This window comes from Eutrigla gurnardus, assembly GCF_963514095.1.
Source record: "Eutrigla gurnardus genome assembly, chromosome: 1".
NCBI classification, from domain to species: domain Eukaryota; kingdom Metazoa; phylum Chordata; class Actinopteri; order Perciformes; family Triglidae; genus Eutrigla; species Eutrigla gurnardus.
This window is the reverse complement of record NC_139915.1, coordinates 34,550,355-34,566,123: the sequence shown is the minus strand read 5'-3', so window position 1 is coordinate 34,566,123 and position 15,769 is coordinate 34,550,355. Positions and strand designations below refer to the sequence as shown.

General features: G+C 42.6%; 2 protein-coding genes across 2 annotated transcripts in view; both read right to left on the bottom strand.

Moving 5' to 3' along the window:
- Nucleotides 1-1,509, bottom strand: part of LOC311015324 (uncharacterized protein) — a gene marked incomplete at its 3' end in the record, with an annotated part of 558,532 nt that extends 557,023 nt beyond the window's left edge. Inside the window, exons 1-2 of the mRNA XM_084012477.1 lie at nucleotides 1,412-1,509; nucleotides 29-151 (exon numbers count right to left, since the gene is read on the bottom strand). Coding sequence (XP_083868603.1) covers nucleotides 29-150 — 122 coding nt within the window. The 5' untranslated portion in view covers nucleotide 151; nucleotides 1,412-1,509. The remainder of the gene's footprint in view (nucleotides 1-28; nucleotides 152-1,411) is intronic.
- LOC311015290 (uncharacterized protein) overlaps nucleotides 1-15,769 on the bottom strand; it is a gene marked incomplete at its 5' end in the record, with an annotated part of 152,915 nt that overhangs the window by 38,842 nt on the left and 98,304 nt on the right. The window lies entirely within an intron of this gene.

The window sequence follows — 15,769 nt, the reverse complement described above, 5'->3', positions numbered from 1 at the left end:
CTAAGGAGAGTCCAGGTTCAGTTCTTACCTTCCATCAGCAGCTTGTTCAGCTTTAAAATGAAGAGGGTAATCCATAGACGAGTCACTCTTCATGGACACACAGCTGGGACCAGGTCCAGGTCCAGGGGAGTCTGGTCTCTGCTCCTGCATCCTGATACAATACATTTAGATTTCAGATTCTCACTAGTTAAGCTTCATGAATCCGATAGAGAGAGCGAGAGAACAGAACATTGTCTACCAGCATGAGACCAAGGAGTTAACTGGGCTAGTTGGCAGGCTAATGTTGCTAGCTATAGAGCTAGCTGAGTATGTACTAGTTATCTAGACAATCAGTGTTTAGACCGGGACCGACTGTATTTGCCATGAAGCCCTGTCTGACATCTGCAGGTAGTTTCTCCTTCCTGGTTTGATTCAGGAAGTCCCTGAATGCACCTTTCCCCGTTTAGAGAGCTTCCATGACTGTCCCAGATGACCCAAAGCATGCTGTCCCACATTAGCATCAGATTTGAGAAAGTGGGACGACTAGAGACCAACAAACCAAAACACATTCCAACAACTCGATGCATATTTTGTTGCTTGAATGAATCACAAACATGATTTGATGATTATTTATGACTGATTTATATCCTCAACATTCATTTAGTCAGAATCCTATACGTCACTGACAGCTTCTGATTGACATTAGCCCTGCCCCTTTTCTGTGACCCCGCCCCCTTGAAGCTGTGTCATTTCAGTCTAAACCTAGTAACCGTCCTGATGACTAGATTTAGTTGGAACAGGAAATAAAGGGACTGGAGATCAGGCGTGTCCCACATGAGCCCAGTTTTCTAGATGTGAGTCAAAAGCACAAACGGCTGGTGAACTGGATAACTTCACAGCTATGCAGCCGACGGAGTAAACAAGCAAACAAGAACCAGGACAAGAAGAGCTCGTCTTCCTTCCTAAATCACATTTAACATTTAACAACTCATATTTGTACTTTCTACTCATCACATTTTCAAAACAGGCTTGTTACTTTAGTTTTAATACATTTGAGGGGAATCAACGATTATTTACTTTCTCATTAATTTGACGAGAGTTTCAGTTGGTCTTGTCAACAAACAGCCAGTAGAATTGTCCTTCATAGTGATACTTTTTACTTCCTGATGTCAGAGCCAGTACTTTTACACTTTGACTTGAGTAAAGAAGTAGAACCAGTACTTCTACTTTCACCAGAGTATTTTTGAACACAAGTATGCGTACTTCTACTTGAGTACAGGACGTGTGTACTTCATGGTATCTCCACACATCCAGCCAGCGTTACACAAGAACAGGTCTCCGGTAAACCAGCACCAACGTGATCCGCATCACGGAGCCACAAGCAGCCCACATATCAGTCATCACAAGTTCCCATCGGCTGTCGTCAGCTTACCTCAGGCCGCCGTCGACAGGTGATCACAGACAGCAAGGGCTTCAGTCTTCACATGAATATATGAGGCTGGTTCCAGATGAGCCGCGCCTCGTTGGGGAAGTAGATGTGATCAACAGGAGGCGGAGAGAAACGCTGCAGTCTAACCACACAAACAGCTACTACCTGTTCCATGGGGCGGACTGGGAGACTTTTTCAGGCCAGGAGTCAGTCATGTAACCAGGCCACCCTGGCCTTGCCCACACGCGCACGTTCAAGCCCACACCTACATGCATTGACACGCATGTACACGCACATGCACGCACGCACGAACACACACACACACACACACACACACACTGCATTCCAAATAGAAGTTCAAATATGGGACCTATGTACAAACTAAGTTAGGAATATACAGTAACTTTTGTGTTTGGGGCCGGGCTGGTAAAATACAGTAACACAACAATCCTCAGCAAAATCCACTAACACACTTACTAGAAGAGAATAAAGGTTTAACGCAGTGCCAAGGTTACTTAAACATCATATCATGTGGAATGTCAACTGCCTCTTTGGCATAATTTTTATGTGTAGCCTACAATATAACCTAATAAACAAAGACAACAAAGTCCAAATCAAACAATTAATCAGCTATGAGGGGACAGCCTTTGAATACATGTTCACAGAACATGCACACACTGATAGACGCAATGTATAATACAGTCCGAGAGTATAGTTCCTAAGCAATCACATAATATTGACTCATATTCTAATATAGGGCTGGGATACATAACAGCAAGTCAGCAACAGACAGCAAAATTCAACCCCACTAGTGCTTAATAGAATGGCAGCTATTACCGTATTACAAATGAGAGCCATTTATGTCAAATGGCAGTGCCTGTTGGTGTTATGTCTGCAACTTGCATGTTGTTGCTCTAGAAATGATTCTGTACCTTCTGCCAACTGCTCTGCACTGGCTTCTCCTGAAGTACCAGCAGGACTTGTGTCATCACCATCACCACCTTTGAATAGCAAACATATGCTTACAGTGTTTTTCCATACACTATAGTTCATACAGTAAGATAGTGTAGCCTATGTCTCACTTAATGTGCCCTTGTATTCATATACATAATAATGGAATGATAACAGTAAATAAAAAAGTGGCTTGTTTAATTTCATGGCCAGGACCTATAGCCTACTGTGTAAAAGTGTACAGCCTCAAGGACCCAGGTCCCTGGACCTCAAGAACCAGTGTTTTTGTTGTTGTTGTTGTTTTTTTTTTACATAACTTACTTGCAGAGGTATCTTGGCTGGGGGGGGGGGGGGGGGGGGGGGGGCGGGTGCCTGAATAAATTTGTCAGTTTACGGCATTTGGCCGCATCCTCCTCCAGCGCCTTTCTTTTTTTCTCTCTCTCCCTCTCGGCACCGCCTTTTCTTTCTTTTTTTTACCCGGGGGGTTGGGGTCCATGGTTTACAGTAGCCTCGACTCTCCCTCTCTGCTCGGCACTCGCTACACACACACCGCGACTGCAGCATCAGTGTCACACACACCCCTTCCTCCGCACGCTGTCTGTGTGGTTGATACGGACTGTTGGGGCGGGTGTTAATCAAAACAAACCAATCGCCTTGTCCTCCTCACATGCTACTGGCCTGAGTGGCCTCTGATTGGCCAGGCCTGCATCTCTGACTTAGAAAAAAAAAGTCAGATAGCCGCGGCGCCGGCTGACCGGCAGACTTAAAAAAAAAATAGGCCAGACTTCCGGTGGGTGACGCGCCCATGGCTGCATAGGAGAAGTGGGCCGAGCCAGCTTAGCTAATTTCCCCATTTATTCATAAATACGATTTGCAAACGTACGTATACCGGTGGCGAAACAGCAACCCCAAAGAAATATGTCGGTAGAAAGTCATTATTTTACTCGTAACGCCTCTCAAAATCAACGTAACAAAAACACAGAGGAGACGGCGGATACAACTAAGATGGCGGACTCATCTCCACAAGACGCCACAACCGTGATGACTGAACTGCAGGGTATCAAGAATATCCTCGTGAGCCTAGCTGCGGAAGTCTCGGGAGTAAAAAGAGGAGTAGAGGCGGTGAACGAAACAGTGAAAAGCCTGGGCAGCAGAATTACCGAGGCAGAATCGAGAATATCTAAGCTGGAGGATGAAGAGGCAAAAAGGGCCCCGGTGGTGAATGACCTAGAGAGGCAGAATCACGTACTGAAGGAGAAAATAACAGCGCTGGAAGGTTTCTCCCGGCGTCAAAACATACGCATCGTGGGTGTGAAAGAAGGAATGGAGGGTCGCGACTGGGATGGCTTTATGAAAACACTGCTATCGGAGGCACTGAATATTGATGTCGACGACTGGTATGAAGTTGACAGGATCCACCGGGTCGGCCCCCGACCTGGAGAAAACGCCAGGCCAAGACACATCATTGTCCGGTTCCTGCGGGACAAAGCCAAGGCTGCCGTGTTAACGGCGGCGAGAAAGAAGAAGCAAGTCACATGGAACGGCACGAGGATTTTTTTCTTCCAAGACTATGCTCAGGAGATACAGGAGAAACGCAAAAAATACGAGGAGGTGAGACGAATTCTCCGCAAGCGTAATGTGGATTATGCCTTCCGATACCCAGCAACAATGACTTTTTCACTGGACAAGCGGCGGTACGAGTTCTCATCTGCGGCCGATGCCAAAGCATTTCTCACCCACCACGGAGGTGAGGGGACGACGGGGGCCAGTGGAGGAGAAGAGCGCGACACCGACTATGCATGAAAATAATGCCGAAAATACGCTGCGAATATTGAACTGATCGTGAGAGATATTTACATGGATGTGGACAGAGACTTTGGGGATAAGATTATTCCCATGGAAGCTATGGATGGAGCAGGGAGCAATTATTTATGTGGACAAAAACTGAGCGGAGTTTCTTCCCTCGCTCTCTCTTTTTTTTTTTTTTTCCTCCCCCCTCCTACCCGGACCGAGGACAATATCTGAGCAACAGGTGCGGAGTTATTTCCGGATGAATGACTGGTAATATTTCTGATCATTGGCCTTTATTTTTTTTAAGTGTCATATGGCATGAGGTCAGAGTGGTAAGATATATCTTCTTTTCTTTCTTAATATGAGGGAGCGCGCACAGACCTTTTTCCGTTGTCGTTGCTCCTTGTCTCTCATATAGTTATCACTGAATAACACACCTGTAAATTTAAGCTTTCAGTCACTTTGTAAATCTATGGTGGATTATGATGCAGTGGTTCAGTCAAGTTTTATAACAGACTCAAAGTTTGTTTCAATAGGCTACTTAAAACACAGGGGGAATGTAGAGTTGGCTGGCCTTGGAGGTGCAGCTGAGGGAACCTTAAAGGAAGGTTTGATGTTGGAAAGTAACATGTTAGTAGGCTGCTGTTGCAGTGTGTTCCTAAGTTTGTATTTGTTTGTTTGGTGTGTAACCCTAGGTGTCTCATGGAGATATAGCTGTAATATTTGTATTTCTGTATTCCTGAAAACGTATTATATCAGAGGAGGGGCAACCAAGACAGTGGGACATTATATAACAGGATGGTTGTATGATAATATATTAGCAGAGCAATATGGTGCTCTTTAAAATTGTAACTTGGAATATATCAGGGTGCAATAACGTGGTCAAAAGAAAAAAAATCCTCACATACCTAAAGCAAAAAAAGGCTGATATAGCCCTCATTCAAGAAACCCATCTTAACGATGAGGAAGCAGCAAAACTCAAAAGAGAATGGGTTGGACAGGAATATCATAGTACATTTTCCTCGAGAAAAAGAGGAGTGAGTATTTTGATAAGGAAAAATATAGACTGCCAAATACATAAACATGTCTCACATAAGGAAGGTAGATGGGTTATATTGGATGTCACTTTAGAGGGTCAAAGGATGACTATTGCTAATATTTATGGTCCTAATTCTGTTAACCCAGATTTTTTTCACGAAGTCTGTAACCTAATTAGAAATATGGGGAACAATAATATAATTATTGGAGGGGATTTTAATCAAGTGAGGGATTTAATAATGGATAAAACTTATCAATCTACTCAGACTAACACTGCTGGTGTTATGGCAATAGATGTCTTGTCAGAAGAGTTGGGTCTTGTTGATATTTGGAGAGTATTGCATCCAAATGAAAAGGACTTTACTTTTTTTTCACATCCCCACTCAAGTTACTCTAGGATAGATTACTTTCTATTATCCCGTGATATGGTCAGCCAGGTGCTGAATTCTACAATTGGAAATATAGTGCTATCGGACCATGCACCAGTGGATATTTACATTTACATTTAGGTCATTTAGCAGACGCTTTTGTCCAAAGCGACTTACAATAAGTACATTTGTCAAAAGAAGGAAACAAAGAAACCACGACGTATCATTGCTGATGCAGTAAGAGCTAAAAATAGAACAAGTGTTAGGTCCTCATCTGAGTAAAGTAGTACTTCAAGAGCAACAGTGCTACGATCAGAGTGCTATAGGTAAGAGTTTTTTTTTTATTTTTTATTTTTTTTTTGTGTGGGGGGGGTGTCGAGGGAGGGTGTTAGTGGGTCATGCTATGTAGAGTCGAGGTGAAGTCTGAACAGGTGAGTCTTGAGCCTTTTTCGGAAGATGGCAAATGACTCTGCTGTCCTGATATTGGTCGGGAGTTCGTTCCACCATTGAGGCGCCAGAACAGAGAAGAGTCTGGACTTTGCTGAGCGACATTTGTTTGATTTCAGGGATGGTGGTACCAGCCGGCCAGCTGAAGTAGAGGAGCGAAGTGCTCGCTTCGGGGCATGAGGTTTGACCAGTGTTTGAAGGTAGACAGGTGCCGTTCCATTGATGGCCCTGAAGGCCAGTGTCATCGTCTTGAATTGGATGCGTGCTGCAACAGGGAGCCAGTGGAGGTCACGGAGGAGGGGGGTCACATGGGAGAATTTGGGTAGATTGAAGATCAGGCGTGCTGCAGCGTTCTGGATACACTGCAATGGTTTAATCGCATAGGCCGGGAGTCCGGCCAGGAGAGAGTTGCAGTAGTCAAGGCGGGAGATGACCAGTGCTTGGACCAAGAGCTGCGTTGCATCCTTTGTGAGGAAGGTCCGAATCCTGCGGATATTGTAGAGGGCAAATCTGCAGGATCGGGCCACAGCATTGATGTTGGGGGTGCAGGATAGTTGGTCATCGAGGATTACACCCAGGTTCCTCGCAGTTGAGGAAGGTAATACTGTGATGCCCTCGACAGTGACCGACAGGTCCATGCGAGGGCAGTCTTTCCCTGGAATGAAGAGGAGTTCGGTTTTATTCAGGTTAAGCTTGAGGTGATGTGCAGTTGTCCAGACAGAGATGTCAGCCAGACAGTCCGAGATGCGAGTTGCAATGTGAGCGTCAGAGGACGGGGGAAAAGAGAGGAACAGCTGGGTGTCATCAGCGTAGCAATGGTAGGAGAATCCATGCGATGTGATAACAGAGCCTAGTGATCTGGTGTATAGTGAGAACAGAAGCGGTCCTAATACTGAGCCTTGAGGGACACCTGTGTCCAGAGAGCAGGGTTTGGACATAGAGCCATTCCATGTGACCTGAAAGGTGCGGTTTGTCAGGTATGATGTAAACCAGGTGAGAGCAGAGTCGGATATGCCAAGTTCAGCCAGAGTGGAGAGGAGAATTTGGTGGTTGACTGTGTCGAATGCAGCAGATAGGTCAAGGAGAAGTTGGATGATGTTTTGGCGTCTTGCAGGGACTCGGTCACCGTGAGGAGGGCCGTCTCAGTGGAGTGGGCAGTCCTGAATCCTGATTGGTTAGGGTCTAGGAGGTTCTTCCGCGAGAGATAGGATGACAGTTGGTTGTAGGCGGCACGTTCCAAGGTTTTAGAGAGGAATGAAAGAAGAGATACAGGTCTGTAGCTTTGGATGTCAGTAGCGTCTAGGGTGGGTTTTTTAAGGAGAGGCTTCACGATAGCGGTCTTAAAATCCGCTGGAATGACACCAGAGGTGAGGGAGGAGTTGATCAGGGTGGTGAGGAATGGCAAGATGTCGTGTGAGATGTCCTGGAGAAGAGAGGAGGGAATCGGGTCAAGGGAGCAGGTGGTGGCACGGTTAGATGTAACTAGTGCGTGAACGTCTTCAGAGGTGAGGGGGCTAAAGCTGGTAAGACCATCCGAGTTGAGAGTTGGGGGAGATGTCTTCTGGGAGGGAATAGGCGTGAATGAGGAGCTGATGTCATTTACTTTCTTGGTAAAGTAAGTTGCAAAGTCGTCGGCAGTAAGGGAGGAAGGAGGGGGAGGGGTAGGAGGGGTGAGGAGGGAAGAGAACATGGAGAAGAGTTTCCTGGGGTTGGAGGCAGAAGAGTTGATCTTTGCCAGGTAGAAGGCAGATTTAGCTGCCGAAACGGTTGAGGTGAAGTCGGAGAGGAGGAGGTGGTAGTGAGCAAGGTCCTCTTGCTGTCCCGATTTCTTCCATTTTCTCTCTGACGCTCGCAACAGTGATCTGTTGGTTCGATGGAGATATAGTCCTCCATCCTCTAGATAGAGCAGAAAAAAGCATGAGATGGCGTTTTAACAACTCTATGCTGAACAGGGAAGAAAATTGCAACTTTATTAAATCTGAGATGCAGGAATTCTGGGAGCATAATGAAGGCTCTATAGAAGACCATGGGGTAATGTGGGATGCTTTCAAGTCCTTTCTGAGGGGGCGTATTATTCAAAGAAGTTCCTTTATAAAAAAAGCAGAAAGTCAAAGGTTATTCAAATTAGAGCAAGACATCAAAAAGCTTGAAAAACAACACACGGAGCGACAAGACTCTGATACGTGGGGTAAACTGAACGAACTTAAATGTGAATTAAATGACATACTGAACAGGAAAACCGAATTTGCCCTTTTCTGTACCAGGCAGAAATATTTTGAGCAGGGAGAGCGAGCTGGTAAAGTACTGGCACACAGAGTAAAACAAATACAATCTCAAAATGTTATTCCATCGATTTTTGATAAAGACAATAATCTTATTACGAACAAAAGAGACATAAATACTACCTTTAGCGAATTCTATCAAGAACTGTATACGTCTCAGGGTGGGACAGACAAAAACAAATTAGAAAGTTTTTTTTCCTCAATTGAAATTCCTACGCTAACACAGGATGGGAGAGCACTTTTGGAGGGTGATATCTCCATAGATGAAATTAAAAAAGCAATCAGAAGCCTCAGGATAGGAAAGGCCCCTGGAAACGATGGGTTTTCAGTAGATTTCTATCAGAAATTCATAGATGATCTTGCCCCTAGATTACTAGTCGTATATCGAGATGCGTTTCAAAGAGGTAGGTTACCTGAAAGCATGAGGGAAGCAGTTATTACACTACTGCATAAAAAGGGAAGAGATCCACAGCAGTGTGCTAATTATCGCCCTATATCTTTGATTAATGTGGATGAGAAAATTCTCGCCAAAATCTTAACAACTAGATTGGAAGAAGTGGTCCCATTTCTCATTCATCAGGATCAGGTGGGGTTTATGCGGGGTAGGAGCTCTGCAGACAACCTTCGAAGACTGTAACACATTATGTGGATGACAAGAAATTATGACACACCAACAGTTGCCTTTTCATTAGACGCAGAAAAGGCGTTTGATAAAGTGGAGTTTCCTTTTTTGTTTCATACGCTAGAAAAATTTGGATTTGGTCCAATATTTAGGAAGTGGGTGGAATTAATGTACTCTGACCCATCAGCCACAGTCTTAACTAATGGGATTATGTCACCTCAAATCAGACTAAATCGTGGTGTTCGACAAGGATCGCCTTTATCACCTCTAATCTTCGCCATATTTCTTGAACCCCTGGCCATAGCCCTATGGGCTAACTCAAATATACGGGGTGTTCAGGCGGGTCAAGAAGAGCACAAGCTCCTGTTGTATGCAGATGATGTGTTATTGATATCTAGTAACCCTGAATCCTCTGTCCCAGAAATTTGTTCAGTTATAAATCTGTTCTCAGAGGTATCTGGTTATACTGTTAACTGGTCAAAATCAGAAGCCATGCCGTTATCAAAACTGTGCCCCCCAGATATTAGAAAGAACTGGAAATTCAGATGGATGCCTGAAGGATTAACATATTTGGGTATCAAATTAACGCCAGGTCTGAAAAAAATAATGGAAGCCAACATTTCTCCAGTTATTCAGAAAACTCAAATTCTGTTACAAAATTGGGATAAGTTGCATATTTCCCTGTTGGGCAGACTCAATCTAGTTAAAATGATTTTAACTCCCAAGATCAATTACATCATTTCCATGTTACCGCTAAAATTTCCTTCCCCATTACTTAAAACATACAACAGTATGATAGAGAAGTTTATATGGGCAGGAAAAAAACCCATGTTTAATCGGACTAAGTTATATGCTGGAAAAGACAAGGGGGGGTTAGCATTATCACGAATAGACTGGTATCATTTATCATTTTCTTTATCGCAGCTATCTAAAATTCACCTGCCGCCTACTAGGATCCCTCTGTGGGTCAGGATAGAAGAGCAACTGGTACATCCTTTTTCTGTGGAGGCCTTCCTCTCACAAACAGATAGACCAGTCCCCTCCCAAGACCCGGTAATGGCTTTTGCCAGAGAGTCATGGAAAATTGCTCATCAAATAACAAAAACTGATCCATATTTATCAAGCAGATCCTCCATATGGTATAACAAGAAATTGTTAATTGATAAGAAAAGTTTCTTTTGGAACAAATGGATTAGATCTGGGATTCATATTCTTGAGGATGTGATGGGAGATGTGGGATTTAGATCATTTGATGAGATTAAAAATAAATATAATTTGAGTAACTCTGAATTCTGGCGATATTTACAAATGAGACATTGTATTCTCTCAAACAAACATATTCAGCACAGTCTGACTGAAATCCAGGTAATTTCCCATAAGATTGGAGAGAAAAACAGAGGAGCTTCAAAATTCTTTGAACTTATTAGAAGTACACAAGTGCCAAAACTGGATGGTCTGAAAGCGTGTTGGGAGAAGGACCTGGCTCAAGTGATTCCAGAAAATAATTGGAAAAAACTATATGCATCATGGCACTGTTACTCACGTGAAGCACAATCACAACTCATTTGTTATAAGATATTAAATAGATCTTACTGGACCCCTTCAAAACTGGCAAGACTGAAACTCAGAAACAGTGATTTGTGTTGGAGATGTAATGGAAGGGTCGGAACTCTTGTACATATGTTATATGAGTGTGACAAAACTAGAGACATGTGGAACGCAATAATTGTGTTCTTGAATAAGGTGCTGGGCACACACTTGATCAAAAACCCTGCATTATGTTTGTTGGGGTTACTTCCAGATAACATTCAAATGTCGAAACACCAAAAAAGTTGGTGTCGTCTAGCTATGACAACAGGGTGCAGGATAACTTTACGCCACTGGAAATCTCCCACTCAGTCCACTTTTAAGGAGTGGATACAGGTTTTAAGCTCAATGGCCAGCTACGAGCGGTTCACCTATAGAGTGGCTGGGAAGGAAGATTTATTTAACGAGGTGTGGGGCCCATTCCTTGCTCAATTGCTGGATATGTAAGAATGTCGCCATCTCTCCATATTTTATTAGAGGCAGGTACAGGATTGGTATAATATGAAGACTTCCTAGGGTGTTTTGTTTTGTTTTGTTTTGTGGATATATGTTTTGTGTTGTAGGTCTGGCCTGTTCTGTACATTATTGCTGGACTGCATTTATTTTTTTTGCTATTTTTGTTGCTGTTTGTAAGAGAGAAAAAAAAAAAGACTGGGCAGATAGATACTGATAAATGCATACAAGATGTGTATCTTATCCATGTAACTGCAATAAGGTAACAAGTATTTGTTCGTATTTGTCTGTCATAAACATCAATAAAAAAAATAGGCCAATCATAGGCCGGCGCTTCGGGAAACCTCCCGGTTCTCCCGATGGCCAGTCCGGGCCTGCACAGAGGCAAGCGATCTGCTAACGAAGCTAGCTAAACAGACACGCCAGATGCAGGACAAACTAACGGACCTTAACGGCGGAATAATGTCCGGATTTTCGGATTGTCTGAGGACAAAGAAGGAAGCTCCATTGCAGACTACTTGGACCAACTTCTTAAAAAAGAGCTGGAGCTACCCGAAGGAGTCGATCTACAGATTCAACGCGCACATAGAGCCCTTGCGCTAAATCCGGGACCGGGAGGTGCTCCGAGAGCAGTAGTGGTTAATTTCCTCAAGTTCGAAACTAAAGAGATGGTCTTACAGAAAGTCTGGCAGAAGAAGGGGATACAGGTGGGCAACAAGAAAATCCAATTCGACCACGATTATCCCACTGAAATTGTCCAAAAGCGAAAAACCTATTTGGGCATCAAGAAAGCACTGAAAGAGAATGGGATCCGTTTTCAGACCCCATTTACGAAAATAAGAATCCACTGGAACAACGGTGTTAAGAGCTATGACAACGCGGGTGATGCAGCGCAGGACATGAACGCGAGGGGACTAACTGTGGATGTACCGGACCCAGACGCGGACACCGGACGAGCGGAGAAGATGACTCGAGGAGCAGCAAGGTGGCAGCGAGTGGGACGCAGCGGATCGGGGCAGGATGCGGCGGCACAACGAGCGAAGGAGAGGTTGCAAGAGTACGAGAGGAGACCTGATATTTAATATCTTACCTCTGTAAAAAGGTAACAAGGCTCCAATAACCTGGGTCAATTCATATTGGACTAATGAGGCAGTAAATAATAAAACATGACCCTTTGGTTGAGTTAATTAATACAAAAAGGCTTCAGATATTACAGTTGATATATAGTATTACCAACAGGACGAGGGTTACTATAAGGTTGGACTTGTCTAGACTCAGCTTGACACCGTAACAGGAACGGCTTCAAGGTCTAGGGATGGGCCCTCACAGGAGAGGATTTCCCATCCACCCACCAACAGGGACTTTGGGGAGAAGAAGAAGAATCCCCGCGTGGAAGTTCTGTTTAGTTAATAATGTTCTCAACTTAGTTCATGCACACGTTCATGTATCTTTTTTGCTGCCTGGGAAAGAACCTAAACACAATAATATGTAATATGGTATGTAATGGTCTGAAGATACTGTCCTTAAATGTAAATGGTCTAAATACATCCAAAAAGAGAGGAACAGTCATAACAAAATTGAAAAAAGAAAAACTACAAGTTTTTTTTTGCAGGAAACTCATCTATCCCAGACAGAGCATGAAAAATTTTAAAAATTTGGATTTAGGAATTCATATTATAGTACCTATAAACAAGGGCGTAGGAAAGGGGTTATGACATTAATCCCAAATTCAACTGTTTGTCTGTGAAAAGGAAATCAAAGATAAAGAGGGAAGATATGTGCTAGTGAAGGGAAAACTAGAAAATGAACCTGTTACGTTGATGAATGTTTATGCACCCCCAGAAAGCAGTAAACTGTTTTTTAAATCCCTGTTTAATGTTATTGCGACAGAAATCAAAGGTACTTTAATCTGTGGGGGGGATTTTAACGTAGTCATGAACCATAGCTTAGATACAACAAGTTTAAAAGGAAATAAAAAACAGATATCAAAATTTGTAAAGTTATCTTTAGAAGAAATGGGAATGATAGATACATGGAGGAGCCTCAATCCTCTTGAAAAGGATTTTACACATTATTCGGCAACACACAATGTTCATTCAAGAATAGATTATTTTTTTCTAAATACGGGGGACAGGCATAGAGTGATTGAGTGTAAGATTGGAGGTGCTGATATATCAGATCATAATGCATTATTTTTAAAAATAAATCTGAATGCCAGGAAAAGACAAACAATCTGGAGATTAAATGTAGGAATACTAAATAATAAAGGACTGGTGAAAGATTTGAAGGAAGACATTAAACAATATATGGAAGAAAACAACAATGGAGAAGTAGACCCACACATTGTATGGGACGCTCTGAAAGTGGTTGTTCGAGGAAAGATAATAGCTAGAACCGCACTATTTAAAAAAATTAGAAGAGAAGCATATTCAAATCACTCAGTAACTTTGAGAGGATTAGAGCAACGATACCAGAAGACAAATGACCCAAAGATATATAAACAAATAAAGGACACCAAAATGAAGATAACTGAATTGCAATTAGATGAATATGGAAAGAAGAACACATATTTGAAGCAAAGTTATTATGAGATCGGCCCCAAAGCGACAAAACTCTTAGCAAAACGTATCCGAAAACAACAAGCAATGAATACCATACAAAAAATTAGGGATCCACATACCAGTGAGCTAATACATGATCCAGAGGGGATAGAGAAGATATTTCAGGGGTTCTATAAAAAAGTATATACACAGCCACCGGCTGCAAATGAAAAGGAAGTGAGAAACTTTTTAGAACAATTAGATTTACCATCAATTGGTTCTAAACAAAATGAAAGACTAACAGCAGATATTACAAGAGAAGAGATTATTCAAGCGATAAATTCATTGAAAAACAATAAATCTCGAGGGAGTGATGGTTACCCCTCAGAATGGTACAAGATTTTTAAGGAAGAGTTGATACCATCACTCCAGGCCTCTTTTAACTGGACGCTTAAAGAAAAGAAAATACCACCAACGTGGGCAGAAGCAATTATTTCAGTCATTTTAAAACCAGGCAAAGATAAAGATAAATGTGAAAGTTATAGACCGATCTCAATACTAAATATAGATTACAAAATATATACATCCATCATTTCTAAAAGAATAAATACATTTATAGTAGAATTAATAGTTGAGGACCAAACAGGGTAGAGGTGGAGCGTGTCTCCAGCTTTAAATTCCTGGGTGTCCACATCTCCGAGGATCTTACTTGGAACCTCAACACTTCCACTCTGGTCAAGAAGGCTCACCAGCGTCTGTTCTTCCTGAGGAGACTGAAGAAGATCAACCTGTCTCCCCAGATCCTGGTGAACTTCTACCGTTGCACCATCGAGAGCATCCTCACCAACTGCATCTCAGTGTGGTACGGTAACTGCTCTGTCGCGGACCGGAAATCGCTGCAGAGGGTGGTGAAAACTGCCCAACGCATCACCGGTTCTTCACTCCCCACCATAGACAATATCCAGTGCAAGCGACGCCTGCGGAAGGCTCATTGCATCACCAAGGACACTTCCCACCCCAACCACAGACTCTTTACCCTCCTCCCCTCCGGCAGGCGCTTCAGGTCTCTCCGTTCCCGGACCAGCAGGTTCAGGAACAGCTTCTTCCCTGCTGCTATCACACTGTTGAACTCTAAACCACGGTGATAGCAGGACTCACTCCACCCATAGCACCCCTATTTATTTAGCTATTTATTCTGACCATAATGTACATTCTTGTTCACTGGAAATCATATTCATATTAGTATACTCTTAAAGTGTTTTCCATTTATTAGTGTATTCATACTGCCTTAACTTAATAAATGTATATATAGTGTATAATACTGACATAGTATATTCATATGTAAATAGTGTAATCATACTCACCCAGCGTACTTAGTGTTATAGTGTATTTTTCATACTGTTTTCTGCCATATTGCACTCGCACTCATCTAGTGCACCTCCCATACTTGTTCCTAAACTGTATATTGCACATACTTGTACATACCCCACTGCAATATTCTTATTCTTATTTTTACAGTGTACATTTGCACTTACTCTGCACTTTACTGCTGTTTTGCACTTCTGGATGGATGCTAACTGCATTTCGTTGTCTCTGTACTTGTACACTGCACAATGACAATAAAGTTGAATCTCATCTCATCTCATCAGGTCGCCAAACACAAGACAGTATTCGAAGAACCTTGCAAATAATTGGCCAATCACAAAAAAAGAAGCAAAGTACTGTACTGGTTGGTATCGAAGCGGAAAAAGCATTTGACTGCGTTAATTGGAAATGTCTCTATCAAGTGCCAGAACGATTTGGTTTCAATAAAGAATCTGTACAACTGATCAAAACACTATATCAAGAACCTTCGGCTAGAATAAAAATCAATGGAAATTTGACAGACAAAATATTGTTAGAAAGATCGACCAGACAAGGATGTTGTTTGTCGCCGATTCTTTTCGCGATCTTTATAGAATCTTTGGCTCAAGCAGTCCGACAAAATAAGGAAATTAAAGGTGTCATAATTAAGGATGTGGAACATAAAATTGGGCTTTTTACCGATGACATAATAGCTTTCTTTGAGCAACCAAACACAACGCTCCCTAATCTGATGAAGTTACTAGACCTGTATGAACATCTGTCAGGATATAAAATCAATGTAACTAAAACTCAGATTTTAACACTCAACTATAATCCATCGAGAGAGATCCAGGAATCATACAAATTGAATTGGAACTTAAAAACAATCAAATATTTAGGTGTTGTGATCACTAAAAATCTCTCTGAGCTGTATGGTG